The sequence below is a fragment of the Cebus imitator genome, unplaced genomic scaffold (genome assembly GCF_001604975.1).
Source record: "Cebus imitator isolate Cc_AM_T3 unplaced genomic scaffold, Cebus_imitator-1.0 Scaffold98, whole genome shotgun sequence".
Lineage (NCBI taxonomy): Eukaryota > Metazoa > Chordata > Mammalia > Primates > Cebidae > Cebus > Cebus imitator.
Window position 1 is genome coordinate 6,066,176 of NW_016107413.1, and position 19,854 is coordinate 6,086,029.

The following is a 19,854-nucleotide window of genomic DNA, read 5'->3' on the forward strand; positions in this document are numbered from 1 at the left end:
AAAAAAAAAAAAAATGATTTCATGGAGTATGGTTAACATCCACCTCCTAAGAAATAAAAAAGCTATAAAATAATATAAATATTTTACATTAACATATTATTAATCAATGTTACAATTAATAAGTAAATTTATATAATCATGTTTAAACATATATTTTATATTTATTTTTATATATTTATTATATATTTATATTTTATTGTATATATTTTATATTTACATATAAATTTGTATTAGCATAATTAATCCATATGAAATAATATGAATATTTTAGATTAAGTAGTCAGTCCACAAAAGTAAGATAAAAACTAGAATTTTTTTTCAACTTTTAGATGAAATATCTGGCCTTAACTATAAAAAAAAAGGATGTTGTCCTTAGTTCAAAACCATAGTTTAAAAAAATCAAACCCCAAAAATAAATAACAAGGGAAATCCTTGGCCAAATATGTCATATGAATTCAAATCCAATAGAAATACTAGATGTCACTCTCTCAGAAGACATACATCATTGTCTTAAAGAAAATGCAGCTCCAGGCAGCAAATGACAAAGTCTGGTGAATAGTCATATAAAAAGGTTAAATAGCTTGAATTTATTTTTGTTGGGAGAGACAGGGCTATAAAGTGATATGAATGATTTTGTCACAGTGATTATAGTGGCCTCAAGACAGCAAGGCGATTTTATGTGGTAGAATATCAGTATGCCAGTCATTGTCCAAGTTCCTGTCATTTTCTTTGGCTTTCTCTCTGCCCTCATCATCATGGCCCTGCCTTTCCTAATAGACCCTGCCTTTCCAAATAAATCCTGACTCGGACTTGAAGCAAGAGGGACAGCTATTTCAGTTCAAACACTCATGTGAGAGGATCCTCACAGAGCCTGGGAGTACTATACGCAGGTGGCTTTGCTGGGACAGGAGGAGTATATGTGCAGGAAGAGAAAGAAAGAATTCAGGGCTTTACCCATAAATGTAGAATGAGGTCCATGATCCTCTCCATGCCATCCCAACCAAAGTATTAAATAATCCAGAGAAGAGAAATAATGCAATTCGGAACTGTCTCAAAGGTACATGAAATCACTAAGAAATGGTCACAAAACTTTTTTCCTGCATTTTTGGGGACAGAAAATTGAATCAAAAGTAGACCACAAATATTTACTGGGCACCAACTGTGTGTCAGACACAGTGCTAAGCAGTGCACAAACAATAATGAATATGAATAACCAATTGCGAGCCCAACATTACAATCTATTTCATAAGAACACCTTCTACTAACACCCAAGTTATTGGCACCCCAATCCCCTCCTTAATAGACCACATAAGCATGCAAAACTTTATGCCAACCCTATGAGTCAAGTTTTACTTTTAGGATACCTATAAAAATGCCTCGTCATTCCTTTGTACTGAATATGAATCCTGTAGCAATGCGATGGATCACTATGCTGTAGCAACGGATTACTGTCAAAGACTTTGAGAAGTGACATGCTCAGCAAATGTAGAGGGTAAACTAAGCACAAATTTAAAGCTTAAATCCAGGAGATTATAAGCAATGAGAACTAGGAAAATGATTTTAGGAAGGAGATTATTCCAGCAATAAAGGGCAGAAGGGACACTAAAATCCACATCCACAGAGAAGAATGAATGAGCAGCGATTCAAGAGGCGCAACAGAAACGAACAAATGGAAAAAAAGAAAAACCACACAGAATATAGGTTTACAAGTAAGTAGTAAAATGGAAGCATGTTTAATTATAACACATTTTCTAAATCCCAAAATAAGTTAAGTCCAGCAGCATGCTACAGAGTTGGCTCCCAACACTGAATGTAAATAACCTTTCAGAGACTTGTTTTTACTTTAGTTACTAAGAGGAAAAGAGACACTGGACAGAAATAGAGTGGGGGAAAATACAACATAAACCAAGGGTCATACTGAATAAGAAGAGAGAAAGGTGTACACAGAAAAATGGAAAGACGTTGTAGGAAAGTTACCGAGCCTATACTGAGAGATGAGAAAAGAAAGCAATGAAGAAAAAAGAAAAGAAACAATTGACCAGAGAAAACCTAATATAACGATGGGGGTATGGGAGCATTAATGAAGAAACGGGGCCCTCAATAAGTCATGCCATCAATAATTTAATTCAGTCAACATTTGCTTGTTGAGTACTGGTTATATGCAAGACTCTGTCTATGCTCAATGATGGAAAGAAAGGCAAATGAAGATGAGGGTCCACGCCAAATGAAGATGAGGGTCCATGCCTTCATTCCATGTTATTCTGTGCAATTAAAATAATTTTTATCCCACAACCCTAAAATAACCACAAAGTTCATCATTTCATAATCAGAACATTTAAGAAAACACCCAAAATACTCATCAAAGACCATAAGTAGATTTTATATTAAATTGGTTATGAATTAATAGTACTTTTCCCTCAATAACTATGAAAGAACATTGCCTATTCAAGATTATTAAGAAATATAAGAACATTATGCTAAACTTATCTCAGAAATTAAATTAAGTGAAAATCTTAGTATCTCGGCACCAACATCCTCCCCTCACCACTTTTTTTTTTTTAACCTTAAAGAATTCTGAGTGTCAACAAAACTGTTATACACTGTGGTTTAGAATAGCCTTACCTCTAGTCACTTACCTAGACAGAAATGGTTTCACCTTTGGTGACAGCAATGAACACTTCTTGAATTTTCCCTACCTTCTTATCAATCAATATCTGTCCACATTAGATGGTACTTTTATGAAGAAATAAGTTGGAAAAAAAGCTAGGTACTATTTATAGCTAAACCAGCCATACAGGATCACAAAATGTGAGAACATTTTCGTAGCCCTGAATCAAAACTTTCATAATCTTTTTTTTGTAATAATTCAACTTTTATTTTAGATTCAAGAGATACATGTGCAGGTTTGTTACCCTGGTATATTAAGTGATGCTGAGATCTGGGATACGAATGATCCTATCATGCAGACATAGTACCTAGCAGTTTGTTCTTCAACCCTTGCCCCTCTCTTTCCCTTCCTCTCTATTAGTCCCCAGTGTCTACCATTGCCATTTTTATGTCCATGAGTATACAATGTTTAGCCCCCACTTATAAGTTAGAACATATATTTGGTTTTCTGTTCCCGTGTTAAATCACTTAATAAAATGGCCTCCAGCTACATCCATGTGGCTGCAAAGGATATGGTATCATTCTTTTTATAGTTGCATAGTATTCCATCGTGTATACGTACCACGTTTTCTTTATCCAATCCACCGTGAATGAGTACCTAGATTGATTCCCTGACTTTGCTATCGTGAATAGTGCTGCAATGAACATGAGCACATGTGTCTTTTTGGTAAAATGATTTCTTTTGGCTATACATAGACCAATGGAACAGAATAGAGAGCCCAGAAACAAAGCTGCATACCTCCAGCCATCTGAACTTCAACAAACTGGACAAAAATAAGTTATGGGGAAAGAACTCCCTCTTCAATAAACAGTGCTGGGATAGCCAGCTAGCCAGATGCAGAGAATGAAACTGGACGCCTAACTTTCACCATATGTAAAAATTAACTCAAGATACTTCAAAGTATAAGAATCTTAGAAGAACATCTAGAGAACACCATTCTGGAAATTGACCTTGAGAAAGAATTTATGACTAAGTTCTCAAAGCAACTGCAACAAAAACAAAATTGTCAAGTAGGACAGAAACTCAAGAGCTTCTGCACAGCAAAAGAAGCTATCAACAAAGTAAACAGATAACCTACAGAATTAAAAAAAAATTAGGAAACTATGCATCCAACAGAAGTCTAATATCCAGAATCCATAAGGAACTTAATTCAACAAGCAATAAATAAATAATCCCATTCAAACATGATCAAAAGACATAGACACTTCTCAAAAGCAGACATACAAGCAGCCAACAAACAAGAAGAAAAAATGCTGAACATCATTAATCATCAGAGAAATGCAAATCAAAACCACAAGGAGATACCATCTCACATTAGTAGAATGGCCATTATCAAAAAGTCCAAAAAAAAAAAAAAAAAAAAAAAAACATGCTGATGAGGCTAAGGAGAAAAAGGGACACTTATAGAATCTTGGTGGGAATGAACTCGTTCAGCCACTGTGGAAAGCCATTTGGAAATTTCTCAAAGAACTTATAACAGAACTACCATTCAATACAGCAATCTATTACTGGATATATATCCAAAACTTTCATTATCTTTGATGATGTTAAAGTTTCTATTAAAGTCAATAAAGTTCTTTCTAAGAAATAATTGGCTCCATTATTTAGCATAATGGTAAGTTTCTAAATGTATCTGTTTTTCAAAATCCCATCCTTATTAAACACTTACCTAAAGTTTTTCAGGAAGGCACATGAAAGCATTCCTAACCGTTGTTAAGCTGCAGCTAATACCAACCTTGAAAATTCACAATCTATGGCAAACAAAGGCTGACACCAAAATTATCCATCTCAGTAAGAACAAATTTTCCAAATTCTAATAGAGACTCTTCATTTATACAACGTACATTTATTTAACACATATCACATGCTACTCAAAATAAGATACTACTTATTTTGTGCAAACTCATTTTTTAGAGTATCAAAAACTCTGGCACACATTAGGAAATCAATCTTTAACTGGGTCTCATCTCCTGACCCATGTGAGTCAGTGCCCAATGTCAAAACTATAAAATGGGGAAAAGTGTGGACTCCCTTGCAGCACTTTCTCACTAGCCTGCAGACATTTACAAGACCAATCAAGAAGAAAAAAAAGGAAATGAAAGACAAGAAGGTAAAGAAAGAGGAGGAAGAAATAAGAACAAAAATAGGAAGGAAGGAAAAGGAACCAAACACTTGAAGCTCATGTGAGAATGAGAACAAGTTTGACTTAAAAAAAAACACACAAAGCTCCCTTTAAAGACCTAAGACCCAGATCAAGGGTGAAGCCAGAAACTCAGGCTCTTTCAGGTAGCTTTTTCAAGTTGAACCAGAAGGATACTAACCTGACCAGCCTAGTATCTTCTCTTTGATAATTTGCTCTCTGATTTCTCTGAGCCTCACCTGCCACCGCCCCTTTACCTGTTCCTGACCATATCTGATGATTCTAGATCATTCCTCAGGCAACTGCTTGCCTTGCTCCCTCTCCAGCCTAAGTTAGATTAATACCATCAGGCTATGTGTAACCTCAATTGCCCCTTATGCCTGCTGAGGAGCCACAGCTGGGTTCCTCCACAGAACACTGACAGGATATCCCAAAGGCATTAAAAATCTGCTAGGGAAATCAAAGAAATCTGCAGAACCAGGTTCTGTCAAGTGACAGCTCCTCCTGTAGTATCTTGCTATTTAATCCAAAGAAAGAGAAACCACACAGAGAAAAAAGCTTGAGCTATGACCAAATTGTGTGTACCAGCCTGACCTCCAACATCTTAACCTCATCATAACCTGAACTGCCTAGGTTAAAATCCCCTAGCCTCACTCGTGAAGGAAATGAAGGCAATTCCTCCAAAACAAGCCTACTTAAAAGGCAAATCGAAAAAAAAAAAAAAGCAGAATAGAAATTGACCAACTAGAGGTAAAAGCTAGAGACATGGGGCAGTGCCAAGCAGAATAAGTGGTCTCACAAAACTCAACCAGTTCTACAGCCTCAGCTAGAAAATTTTAAAACCACTTGCAAAATGTGAGCTCTCAAAGCCTGTCTCCAGTAAAGCATCATCGATTTCTCATCTTCAAAGAGTTATCTAACGATCTTTCCTTGGGATAAAAACTGCAACAAAAGGGCAATTATTGCTAAGTGCTAAAATCCCCTGGTACAAAATTAATTTTTAAAAAAGAGAAAAAAATGTTTATTTACCCTTGCTGATAAATATGATTCTGAAAATCTCTTCAACGCAAACAACAAGCATATTTTGGGGTAGAGGATAATGATTTACATCCTTTATCCCTTCTCTTTCCAGTTAGAACTGCTGATATTTCTGGATGATAGTACAACATTTTCAATTTTATTTTCAAATTCAAGTTACAGAGAACAGTCTGTCCTGGGGGAAACAAAACAAACTTCTATTTTAAAAGGAACTGTAATGATAAAATCAAAAATAAAGGACAGCCAGAAGTCTAAAATCATTTTTTAAATAAAATACTTCTATTTTTAAAAATACAGCATATTGTACTCTATTTTAATTATATGTAAAATAACTGCAAGTTAGCTAGGATGGAGACCTGGGCAAGACCAAGAGTATCTTGAAGAAATAATGTTAGGTATGTTCTAACACAAAGATACATGGGAAACCACATGTCAAATAAGTAGTACAGATTATAGAAGATATTTTATGTTGATTTCTAAAATGTGGAGAATCCTTTTCCCACTTCCACCACTTATTACCTGTATAACCTTAGGCAGGTTAATTAACCTTAGTTTCCTCATCTGAAAATCGGCATAATAGTATCTACTCATCATGAGAGATAATGAATGTAAATCAATACAATGCCTGGTACAAGAAAAAAAGGTTATATATTATTTATATTTTGCATGCATTATATTTATATATTATAAATGTTTATATTTATTTAAGTTAATAAATACTAATCCTTATTTTTTCAACTCTTTTCCCCAATGTTTGCTTTCTAGAGCTTTTATTATCAAAGTAAATACATTCAACTCTATGTTCACAAAAGCTATCATTTTTTGTTGTTATTGATTACGCATCTCTTTTACCTGAATGATTTGAAATTTGGGACTCTGGTACTACTAGTTCTATGAAGGCATAAAAGATATTTTTTAATTTTGTATCTTTTCTTTTGGAGAAAAATATATAAATATGGATCCGTTTAGCAATTAATTTTTCTACCTATGAAACTGTGACCACAAAAACAGCATATATAATTTTGGTGTTGACTGCCGAATACTAACATGTGATTTACAATGAATGACTGTAAAACACGGTGTACAAATCTACAAACAAACAGGACATGTGGCCTTCAAGAGGCGTTTTTCACCATTTAAATGTCAAATATCCTCACAAATTCCATTTTCATCTTCAGGATAGTAAAAATGAAGCATTCCTGTTGTGTTCAGCAAGCATCTTCACTATTGTCTGACTTGAAATGTATATATATATTTTTCAAACACTGAAAGTCATTTATAGTTTCAATAGGATAAATGTAAGAAATCTGACTCCAGCGCCATTGAATGGCATCTAAAGAATTGTTGGTGGCCCCCTTCCATAAGACAAGTTTAGCATAGTGGTTAAGCAATAGGCAGTGCAGTGGAGTCGGTGTCCAGGTCCAAATCCCCTATCAGCTTTATGGCTTTACAGATGGTAAGTATTACCTGTCGCACATGATTTTTGTGAGGATGCAATAAATTAATGTACCTCAAGTATTCAGAAGATCATTTGGCACATAAAAAGTAACCATGTAAGTTATCATACATTTAACTATTTTAGTATATAACACATATAGTGACACTATTAGAAGTATTTTTCACTTTTTATCATTTCCTTTTCCTTCCACCTTCTCATCTTTCCTCTCAAGGACTCTACCTTTCCTTCTGCTCCATCACCACCCCCACTTTTATGAACATCTATCTGCTTTCCCTTTGGGGCTTATCCATGCTACTTAATGATAAATGTGGCCCTATCTAATTAGCCCCACTGGAGTTAGGAAATACTACTGACCTTACAGGTCCCTGTTCTCAGTGTGTTGTAAGAAAAAAGCAGACCTCTCTCCTTCGAAGGGACTCAATTTTTTTTAAATGGCAGCAGAACTCTTGGCATTCTTTGCAATATGAGAAAGCAAATAAAACTAGGAATATTTTTTTATCAATCTATAAGCTCTTGGAGTCATTCATAATTAGTTTCCTATGTGTAGCTGTACAGAAGTGATGAAAGACTGATTCCTTCTGTGCAGCGTGACCTCATTAGGCAGAATTTTAAAGATATCAAAAATACATATATACAAATTGGAATTTCATAGCGTAAAAACAAGACTAAGTGAAACTCCTACAATTCTGAAATTTGCTTTTTTTTTTTTAAACTATTTAATTAGAAAAGAAGATGGCTGGTAGGAGAATAAAAATTCATGGTGAAATGTCTCCTTCCTATTTACAGCAGTAGAACAAAGTTCTGACTGGTGACAAAACTTTTATCAGTATTGAGCTACTTAACATTAACAAATGCACAGTATATTTTTTTAAAAAGATGTTTGTGCTACCCTTGCAAAATACTTCCAAAGTTGTAATTCCTAGGAGCCTTTTTCCTCCAGGGAAGCAGTACAGCAATTTACCATCAAGCTGACTCAGTGCTCCTCAATGAAACAGCACAATGTTAAGTACAGCTCATCCATGCACAGGCATATGTATAAGGACATTGATAAAAATGGAGCACACCTACTGCTTGCCATCTTGTATTTTTCCCATTTGTTACTGGTCATCATAACTATGACAAACTATAGATCTACGTGCTTGGCACTTGACTACTTGGGAAGCTATAACACTTTCTAGGGAAATAGCCCATCTATTCACTGACAACAAAGCCTTCCAACGAAAATTTTGCTACTGGTAAGGAAATATAATCACTGGGTAAAACCAAATTATTAAAAACGTATGGGGTGAAAACACAACAAAATAAACCACAAAATAATTTATCCTTGATGTAAATCTGTGATGCTTAGTTGACAAAAAAGAATCATTAAGGTGCTTATTCAAAAAAAAATAGCAATTATGTGTATCAAATAATGAGTAGTATCAAACCACCAGTAAGACTCAGTAGGTGGTATCTTGTCTACACAGAAGTCCAGGTAAAAGGGTAAAACTTATCCTTTTAACATACCATTCTTTCACCACAAATAATTTCAAGACAGAAGAAAGACTCTCAATAATTCGAATATTCTAGTCTTGAGTGCTATCTTCCAGGAATGAAATTACTTTAGGCTAAGTAAACAACTTTGAAGATAGCAAGGCTACCCACAATCAAATATAATTATTTTGACTACCATTTCTAGGACTTTGTGGCATAATAAGCTTTCAGTAGTGGGCTGATCCTCCCACTTGTGATAAAAATGAAGTACATGCATTCAAGTAACCATACAGTAAAGAAATCGTTTACAATATGTACTTATATGAACAGAATTACTATTTAAAACCAATCAAATTGTCAGCATTTAAACAGAACTACAATGAAAATTTCTTCCAAAATTTTTCTGTCCCAATTTAGGGATGAAAATTAAAACAAGGATACATTAAGAGTAAAATTAAGGTGGCTTATACCATCATAGTTCTTTGGAAGCTTTCTGAAACATTGAGTAGTACATTGTTGACTTCCATACTCTTTTTAACCTTTTAAAAAATTGGCATACAATAACTGTACATATTTATGAGAGATTTGATACATACAATGCATACTGATCAGATCAGGGTAATCAGCATATTCATCTTCATCAATAGCTTGATATTTCGTATTTTTTATTTTTTATTTTTTGAGACAGAGTCTTACTCTGTCACCCAGGCTGGAGTGCACTGACATGATCTCTGCTCACTGCAACCTCCATCTCCCGGGTTCAAGCAATTCCTGTGCTTCAGCTTCCCAAGTAGCTGGGACTACAGGTGCCCACTACCACGCCCAGCTAATTTTTGTATCCTTAGTAGAGATGGGGTTTCGCCATATTGGCCAGGCTGGTCTAGAACTCCTTACCCCAAATGATCCACCCACCTCAGCCTGCCAAAGTGCTGGGATTATAGGCATGAGCCACTATGCCCATCCAATGGCTTGCTCTTAACAAGTGAAAAGTAATTCCTGAATTAGGTTAGATAACCTATAAGGTCTCTTCTATCTCTAAGACTATTTGATTCCACTTAGTTAAATATAAATTTCAGTAATTTGTAACATACTTCTGGGACTATGTTAAACTCAGATAATTAAGGCAACATTTTGCATTCATGTGATGTCATAAAATACCTAAATAGTACTTTAGCAGCCTGAGGGAGCTAATGTTATTTAACAAAGACTCATATAGTACTTACTCTATGCCCAGCATTGTTCTAAGTGTATTGTGAATACTAACTCATTTATTCAGTACTTTCAGTATATTTACTAAGTTCTAATGAAACTTAAAAATTATGTGAACATTTACCAGTGAACTAATGTACACAGTTACAGTCACATGCTCTTTGAAATTAAAATTATTCATTCTGATAAATGGGTGATAATGTGGACAAAAAAATTATTCATTCTAACAATTAGGATTATATGACAATAACATAAATCTGGTCAGTTAACTCTCCTAATTGAAATTCTTTGACTGCCTTCAGGACAAATTCCAAATTCCTCAGCAATTCATGAAAGTGCTGCAGCATCTACTCCCTGCTTTCCTGTTTTATTTTATCTGTCCCTGAAATCTTTACTACTTGCAATTAACAAAAACATATCCTGATTCCCACGTACCCATGTACTTACCGCCTCTTTGGTTGGATATACTCACTCTTCCCTTTAATGCAGCAATTCCTAACTTACCCTCAAAACATGGCTTCCCCAGAGAGCCCCTAACTGCTCACTTGGGTTAAGTACTAGCCTTCTCTGCCTTCACCGGTCTCTGTGATCACCTCCAGAAAATCACAGGGCAAAGTATAATTGCCTATTCACCCATTCATCTTCCACTTCTTTAAGAATTCCTTAAAGGCAAAACTGTGTCTTATATCTCTAAATGCCCAGGGTCTTGCATAAAAATTAGTAGAGAGTAGGAACACAAGTAAAGAAATACCTTTTAGGCCAGGCACAATGGCTCACGCCTGTAATCTCAGAAATTTGGGAGGCCAAGGCAGGCCGATCACAAGGTCAGGAGATTGAGACCATCCTGGCTAACACGGTGAAACTCTGTCTCTACTAAAAATACAAAAAATTAGTCATTTGTGGTGGCACACACCTGTAGTCCCAGATACTTGGGAGGCTGAGGCACAAGAATCACTTGAACTCGGGAAGCGGAGGTTGCAGCGAGCCAAGATTGCGCCGCTGCACTCCAGCCTGGGTGACAGAGCAAGACTCCATCTCAAAATAAATAAATACATAAATAAATAAATGCCTTTTAAAGAAACAAATCAACAAATGTATATAAGCTCTGTGAGTCCACAGAAAATCACCCTAATTTTATTTATGAAGCAGAAAGGAAGCTGATAAAAAATATCTATAGGTGGCCAGACACAGTGGCTCATGCCTGTAATCTCAGTACTTTGGGAGACTGAAACAGGAGGATCACCTAAGGTCAGGAGTTCTAGACCACCCTAGCCAAAATGGTGAAATCTTATCTCTACTAAAAATACAAAAATTAGCCAGGTGTGGTGGTGTGCACCTATAATCCCAGCTATTCAGGAGGCTGAGACAGAAGTATCACTTGAACCCAGGAAATGGAGGTTGCAGTGAGCTGAGATCATGCCATTACACTCCAGCCTAGGCGACAGTGCAAAACTCCATTTCAAAAACAAAACAAAAAAAAAACCTATGAGCATCTAAAATTAAAATGCCATAAGTTACATATATTTAATCATTAGGGAAATAACAAGGGCCATAAAAAAATCAACTTATGTTTTCCAGTCCAATGATAGCTCTTAGAAAAACAAAATATGCCAATAGTGCAAGAAAACTCCTCTGTTTCTTAACTGCAGGAAAAGCTAGCCTAAGGTAGCTAGGTCTTTACAATTCTGTGAGATCTGGTCCTAGTTGCCAATGATTTCCACCTGTGGTCTAAGCAGTATGGTAAACCACAGTGGCACTCAGGTGATACAGACATCAACATGTACTACATGTACCTTACTATGTGCAAGGCACTGGGATAACTTTTCATAATAATTACTATGATAAGATGGTATCATTGCTTTCTTTCTGACTTGAATTAATAATCTATTCATACTGTTAAACCTAAATCCTCCCAATTCAATCATACTTCACCAAAAATTAGTCGTTATTCTCTATTGTGAGGTTTATTGCTATAGGAAGCAGAAGCTCCATGAGCACAAGATAGCTTCCACCCCAAGTCAAGAATCCTGTAAACCAAAAAAACTGCACAAATGGTCCTCCATAAATGGGGAGAAAGGGAGGACTAACTTCCTCCAGTTCTCAAAAGTGTTGGTCTTTCACCAACACAGAGAAGGCAGAAGGTACCCGAAGACATTTCCAGCACAAGTCAGAGGTTCTGTGAGTCTCCACGTTCAATCCTGTGGATTTCTTTTTCTATATCTCTACTTCCTTCAGTCTCTCTTCCTCTCCTAGAAAGTCTTTGTAAATTGTTTTAAAGCACTGGCTACAACAGTAAAATCTTGAATGAGAAACTCCACAAAATGAAAGGACTCCATGTCTTCATTGAAAAAGTTGCAAGGGGAAATAAAAGAAACTGAGGGGAAAGAGCCATACATTAAAAGACTTTTTAGGAAAAAAAAAAAAAAAAAAAAAAAAAAAAAAAAAAAAAAAAAAAAAAAAAACAAGCCAGGCTCCATAGCTCACACCTGTAATCCCAGCACTTTGGGAGACCCAAGCCAACAGGTGGGTTGAGCCCAGGAGTTCAAGGTCAGCCTGAGCAACATGATGAAATCCCATCTCTACAAAAACAAAAAACAAATTTAATTAGCCAGATGAGATGGCACATGCCTGTAATCCAAGCTACTCAAGAAGCTGAGGTGGGAGGATCACTTGAGCCCAAGAGTTCAAGACTACAGTGAGCCATAATCATGCCACTGCACTCCCACCTGGGTGACAGAGTGAGATCCTGTTACAAAAATTAAATAAATAAATGAATTGCAATCTACAAACATTATCTGGGTCCTGGTTCAGACAAACAAACTTAAATATATACTCTAAATATATACTCTCTATCTATATATATATATACATACACACACACACAAACATTCACACATACACATACACATATATACATATATGATATTTATGAGAACTGGAAATCTGAAAAACAGGATATTTGATAGTAGTAAGGAATTATTCTTAATTTTTGAAAATATAATAACATGGTTGCATTTTTAAAAGAATCCTTACCATTTAGTGGTATATTCCTAGAATTTTTATGAATGAAATGATATGATTTGTTTCAATACTATACATGAAGGAAAAGAAAACAGAAAAGAAACAGGGTATAGACAAAACAAGATTGGCCACAAGTTGTTAATTGTTGAAGCTGGGGGTTCATTAAATTATCTTACTTTTTTGTGTGTTTAAAATTTTTTTACAATAAAAGGTTGGAAATGAGTGTGAAAATATTCTTCCACAGAATTAAAATTAAATTCAATTAATTTTAATTAATTGAAAAATACAATGACATAAGGAAACTATGTCCCGTGCTTCTTCAGTTTTACCACTGAAATGAGTCAAAATGGAAAAGAAAAATAGGTATTTACCAAACATTAATTCAAATAAAAGAATCCTTAAAGGCTTAACATATTGGGATTTCCTACTAAAATAATCTTTGATGGATATTATGTAGCCCTTTAAATTAATTTCCCACCTTCAATAACAAAATTTTAACAGTACCGACTATTTGGCTACCAATATGAATTTAAATAATATTTTCTATTTTTATATATTTCATGTATACAGATAAGTTAGTATAATTATCACATCATCAAGACATATCTTAAAGTATTTGTGAATATATTTATACCTGTGAAAAGGTTTGGCTTGCCTTTGCTTCAGTCAAGTTTACAAAAATTTTCCAGTACATGAACAAGTCCTGTCTTAATATGTACTTACAGGTGGGTGAACTGCCTGATCAGGTGATGTATAGAAATAAAAAAATACACAGCTCCAGAAGTATTTACTTAAATTTGTCAATAAATTCACAATAATTTTCAGGCATATCTGTGGAAGTGTATCTTGATTTACATACAGATACGGTGATAACACTAGGTTTTTTAAAGCATAATTTATAAACGCTCAACAAACAGCACAGCCCTAATTAAACCAAGAGAATTGCTACCAATAAATAAAGAGGGAGGAGCACACCTTTTTTAGAAGGTAGGGTACATCTCTGGTGTCCACAAATCTGAGTGAATAGGACCTTAGAGTTTAGCCTGTTTTTACAGTTTGGATTTCTTAAGAACGTCTAGCATTGATTTTTTTTTCCAATTTTATTTTTACAGTATCAATTTTGGGTTAAATTACTTATGAAGTCTCTTTGAGGAGTAAAACAACAACGATGATGATTCAAACCCTGCCCAAATACTACCTCCCTTCTCCCTATGCATGCCTGACTTTTGCTTGACAGATGTCACAGGGCTCTCCAACTTCTCTCAGGTCACTGCACTGCTGAAAGCACCCCGCACAAACTCCCCTCGGGCAAAGCCCTCGGCCTGTGGTTCTTTTGGTTCTTTTTGGTACCCTTTTCCCTTCTTTTTTGCACAAGGAGCGCCATGCATGACTCGAATCGGGACTGAGCTCATTTCACCCAAGAAGACATCGGGTCTCCAGGGCAACCGAGCGCAATGGTGGGGTCGCGGGTGGGCCGGGCGGCTCAGAGGACCACCTCCCGGACCCAGCCTCTCACCTTCCGGCCTCCGGTGTCGCCCCGCACCAGCGTGTCGAGCACGTCGTGCCGAGTTTCGTCTTCGCCGTCCGAGCGGTAGATGAGGCGCAGCGGCACGATGCTCTGGCGCTCCAGGAAGCGGTTTTCCTTCCTCTTCTCTAGCTCCGTCAATGAGGCGTCTCCTCCAGGCAGGAAGGGGGAAAGGAGGGAGTGGAAAGAAAAGGCGAAAATAATGACCCTGACCCGCACTTCTCCATCCTGCGGTCCTAGGTCTCCCCTACGAAAATCCCCAACGCCCCCTTCCTCTCGGAACCCATCTGGGAAGGATGCAGAGATACCAGCCGGAGAGCCTTGGACCGGCTCATCCAAGAGCATCCAGGAGCGGGGCCCAGAAGAAGGGCACCCCTTTCCCATTCTCCCCATTCCTCTTCAGAAGGAGAAAAACAGGCTTTGACCGAAGGCTTCTAGTGCATCCCCGCGCCCCCACATATATATTTTTGCTCCACTTCTCACTACCCTCCCGGAAAAAAAAAGAAAAAAAAAAAAAATCTCCCCGCGCACTCTGGAAATGGGGATGCCCCTTTTCAATACGCCTAGGGGCTCCAAAGATTCCGGGGAAATGGTACAGCCCGAAGGCACAGAGGGCGGCTAACTTACCTGCTTGGCCGCAGCGCACCGGGGGGCAGGTCCCCAGGGCGCAGAGCAGCAAGAAGGGTACGGACGCAGCCGCAGCCGCCAGCATGGTGCTGCCGTCAGCCCGCCTCGCCTGAGACGCTCAGCTCCTCATGCCGGGGCCGGCGAGTCAGGCTCCCTCGCTCCGCGCCCCCGGGCTCCCCGAGGCCACCCCTTCCCAGCCCCAGCCTGTGCTGCGGCGGCCGTGGCGCTGCAGCCTCCACCGCGGCTCAGTGCTGCATTGTGCTCCGCGGGCGCTTCCGCTGGCGGGGGGAGCGAGCGAGTGCTGCATTGGGCGGTTGGCTGTAGCTAAGTGGTTTCTAGCGCCTCCCACCTCATCCCCTGGCAGTGGCTCGGGCGGGCGAGGAGCGCTCGGCAGGGAGCGAGCGCCGGTGCACTCGCCCCCCGCCCGCGGGAATGGGCGCGCGCAGGAGAGTCAGCCGGGAAATGTAGTTCTGTCTCCGCGTCCCGCTTGTCTCCGCGTCCCGCTTGTCTCCACAACAGCACGGACTGTCGCGACCTCGTGACTGTGAGGTTGGGGTTGGGAGGGGGTTAGCCCACTTTTTTTATGGGATTGTTTGGCTTTTTTCTTGCTGATTTGTTTGAGTTCTCTGTAGATTCTGGATGTTAGTCCTTTGTCAGATGCATAGTTTACAAAATTTTCTCCCACTCTTGTAGGTTGTCTGTTTACTCTGCTCATTATTTCTTTTGCTGTGCTGAAGCTTTTTTGTTTAATTAGGTCCCATCTATTTATCTTTCTTTTGTTACATTTACTTTTGGGTTTCTGGTCATGAAATCTTTGCCTAAGCCAATGTCTAGAAGGGTTTTTTCTGATGTTATCTTCTAGAACCTTTATGGTTTCAGGTCTTAGATTTAAGTCTTGATCCATCTTGAGTTGATTTTTGTATGAGAGATCCACTTTCATTCTTCCTTCTTTCATTGTTCTACATGTGGATTCCCAATTATTTCAGTACCATTCGCTGAATAGGATGTGCTTTCCCCACTTTGTGTTTTTGTTTGCTTTGTGGAAGATCAATTGACTGCATTTGGCTTTATTTCTGGGTTTTCTATTATGTTCCATTGGATTACATGCCTATTTTTATACCAGTACCATGCTGCTTCGCTGACTGGCTGTATAGTATAGTTTGAAGTCGGGTAATGAGATGCCTCCAGATTTGTTCTTTTTGCTTAGTCTTGCTTTGGCTATGTGGGTTGCTTTTTTGTTCCATATGAATTTTAAGATTGTTTTTTCTAGTTCTGTGAAGAATGATGGTATTTTGATGGGAATTGCATTGAATCTGTAGACCGCGTTTGGTAGTTTATTTTCACAATATTGATTCTACCCATCCGTGAGCAAGGGACATGTTTGTATTTGTTTGTGTTGCTTATGATTTCTTTCATCAGTGTTTTGTACTTTTCCTTGTAGATGTCTTTCACATCCGTGGTTAGGCATATTCCTAAGTATTTATTTTTTTGCAGGTGTTGCAAAAGGAACAGTTTTGATTTGATTCTCGGCTTGGTCACTGTTGGTGTATAGTAGAGCTACTGATTTGTGTACATTAATTTTGTATCCTGAAACCCTGCTGAATTCATTTACCGGTTCTAGGAACTTTCTGGATGAATCTTCAGTGATTTCTAGATATACGATCATATCATCAGCAAACAATAACAATTTGACTTCTTCTTTACCAATTTGGATGCCCTTTATTTCTTTCTCTTGTCTGATTGCTCTGGCTAGGACTGCCAGTACTATGTTGAATAGAAGTGGTGACAGTGAGCATTCTTGTCTTGTTCCAGTTCTCATTGGGAATGCTTTTAATTTTTCCCTGTTCATTATAATGTTGACGGTCCGTTTGTCATAGATGGCTTTTATTACCTAAAGGTATGTCCTTTCTATGCCAATTTTGCTGAGGGTTTTGATGCTGGATTTTGTCAAATGCTTTTTCTGCATCTATTGAGATGGCCATGTGATTTTTGTTTTTAATTCTGTTTATGTGGTGTATCATATTTATTGATTTATAAATGTTAAGCCATCCCTACATCCCTGGTATGAAAACTACTTGATCATGATGAGTTATCTTTTTAATATCCTGTTGGATTGACTTAGGTAGTATTTTTTGAGAATATTTGTGTCATGTTCATCAGGGATGTATGTCTGTACTTTTCTTTTTTGTTACGTCCTTCTCTGGTTTTGGTATTAGGGTGGTACTGGCTTCATAGACTGATTTAGGGAGGATTTTCTCTATCTTTTGAAATAGTGTCAATAGGATTAGTACCATTTCTTCTTTGAATGTCTGATAGAATTCAGCCATGAATTCATCTGGTCGTGGACTTTATTTTTGCTGGCATTTTTTCTATTCTCATTTCAATCTCATTGCTTGTTATTGGTCTGTTCAGATTCTGTATCTTCCTGGTTTAATCTTGAAGGGTAGTATATTTCCACAAATTTATCCATCTCCTCTAGGTTTTCTAGTTTATGCATGTAAAGGTATTTATAGTAGACTTGATAATCTTTTGTATTTCTCTGTTATCAGTTGTAATATCTCCCGTTTCATTTCTAATTCAGCTTATTTTGATCTTTTCTCTTCGTTTTTTGGTTAATCTCACTAAAGTTCTATCAATTTTATTTCTCTTTCCAAAGAACCAGATTTTGCTTTATTTATCTTTTGCATTTTTTTTTGTTTATTTCAATTTCATTTATTTCAATATTATTTAGTTCTGCTCTTGGTTATTTCTTTTCTTCTGCTGGGTTTGGGTTTAGATTGTTCTTGCTTCTCCTGCTCCATGAGGTGTGACCTTAGATTGTCTATTTGTACTCTTAGACTTTTTGATATAGGAATTTAATGCTATGAACTTTTCTCTTAGCACTGCCTTTGCTGTATCCCAGAGCTTTTGACAGGTTGTGTCACTGTTATTGTTCAGTTCAAAAATTTTTTTAATTTCCATCTTGATTTCATTGTTGACCCAACAATCATTCAGGAGCAGGTTACTGAATTTTCATTTATTGCATGGTTTGGAGTGTTCCTTTTGAAGATGATTTCCAATTTTATTCTACTGTGGTCTGAGAGAGTACTTGATATAATTTCAACTTTTTTTAATTTACTGAGACTTGTTTTGTGGTCTATCTTAAAGAATGTTCTATGTAATTATAATGTATATTATGCAGTTATTAGAATGTTTTGTAAATATCTGTTAAGTCCATTTGTTGTAGGTTTAAGTCTATTGTTTCTTTCTTGACTTTCTGTCTTGATGACCTGTCTAGTGCTGTTAATGGGGTTTTAAATTCCCCTACTATGATTCTGTTGCCAACTATCTCATTTCTTAGGTCTAGTAGTAATTGTTTTATAAATTTTGGAGCTCCTGTATTAGGTGCATATATATTTAAAATTGTGATATTTTCCTGTTGGACTAGTCCTTTTATCATTATATAGCATTCCTCTTTGTCTTTTTAAACTGCTGTTACTTTAAAGTTTGTTTTGTTCAATATAAGAATAGCTACTCCTGCTCACTTTTGAGGTCCATTTGCATGGAATAATTTTTTCTACCCCTTTACCTTAAGTTTATGTGAGTTCTTATGTGTTAGGGTGAATGTCTTGAAGACAGCAGAAACTTGGTGAATTATTATCCTTCTGCCATTCTCTATCATTTAAGTGGAGCATTTAGGCCATTTATATTCAATGTTAGTATTGAGATGTGAGGTACCATTCTATTCATTGTGTTATTTGTTGCTTGAACACCTTGGGTTATTTTTTATTGTGTTATTGTTATATAGGTCCTGTGAGATTTATTCTTTGAGGGGGTTCAATTTGGGTGTATTTCAAGGATTTGTTTCAAGACCTACAGTTCCTTTTAGCAATTCTTGTAGTGCTGGCTTGGTAGTAGTGAATTCTCTTAGCATTTGTTTATCTGGAAAAGACTGTATCTTTCCTTCCTTTGTGAAGCTTAGTTTCACTGAATACAAAATTCTTGGCTGATGATTTTTTTTTTAAGAAGGCTAAAAATTTGACACAAGAACAGAAAACCAAACACTGCATGTTCTCACTCATAGGCGGATGTTGAGCAGTGAGAACATGTGGACACAGGGTGGGGAGTATCACACACTGCAGTCAGTTGTGGGTGGGGCTAGGAGAGGGACAGCAGGGAGTGGGGAGAATGGGGTGGGATAATGTGGGGAGAAATACCAGATATAGGTGATAGGGGAATGAAGGCAGCAAACCACCTTGCTATGTATGTACCTATGCAACAATCCTGCATGATCTGCATATGTACCCAGAACCTAAAGTACAATAAAAAAAATTAAATAAATAAAAGAAGGCTAAAAATAGGGCCCTAGTCTCTTCTAGCTTATAGGGTTTCTGATGAGAAATCTACTGTTAATCTGATAGGTTTTCCTTTATATTACCTGATGCTTTTCCCTCACAGCTCTTTAGATTCTTTCCTTCATCTTGACTTTAGGTAACCTGATGACCATGTGCCTATGCAATGATCTTTTTGTGACAAGTTTCCCAAGTGTTCTTTGAGCTTCTTGTTTTGAATGTCTAGATCTCTAGCAAGGTCCAGGACATTTTTATTGATTATTCCCTCAAATATGTTTTCCAAACTTCTAGATTTCTCTTATTCCTTTGGAACACCAATTATTCTTAAGTTTGGACATTTAACATAGTCCTAAACTTCTTGAA

The 19,854-nt window shown here is 37.1% G+C and overlaps 1 protein-coding gene across 12 annotated transcripts in view; it reads right to left on the bottom strand.

Moving 5' to 3' along the window:
* ADAM22 (ADAM metallopeptidase domain 22) overlaps window positions 1–15,566 on the bottom strand; it is a 253,225-nt gene extending 237,659 nt beyond the window's left edge. For 9 of the 12 annotated variants that reach the window (XM_017536485.1, XM_017536483.1, XM_017536480.1 and 6 more), the window contains exons 1-2: window positions 15,161–15,566; window positions 14,525–14,685 (exon numbers count right to left, since the gene is read on the bottom strand). In XM_017536485.1, the coding sequence (XP_017391974.1) occupies window positions 14,525–14,685; window positions 15,161–15,245 (246 nt within the window). In that variant the 5' untranslated portion in view covers window positions 15,246–15,566. The remainder of the gene's footprint in view (window positions 1–14,524; window positions 14,686–15,160) is intronic. The other 3 variants (XM_017536472.2, XM_017536478.2, XM_017536486.2) reach the window with 3 other exon arrangements.
* Between the last annotated feature and the right edge of the window lie 4,288 nt (window positions 15,567–19,854).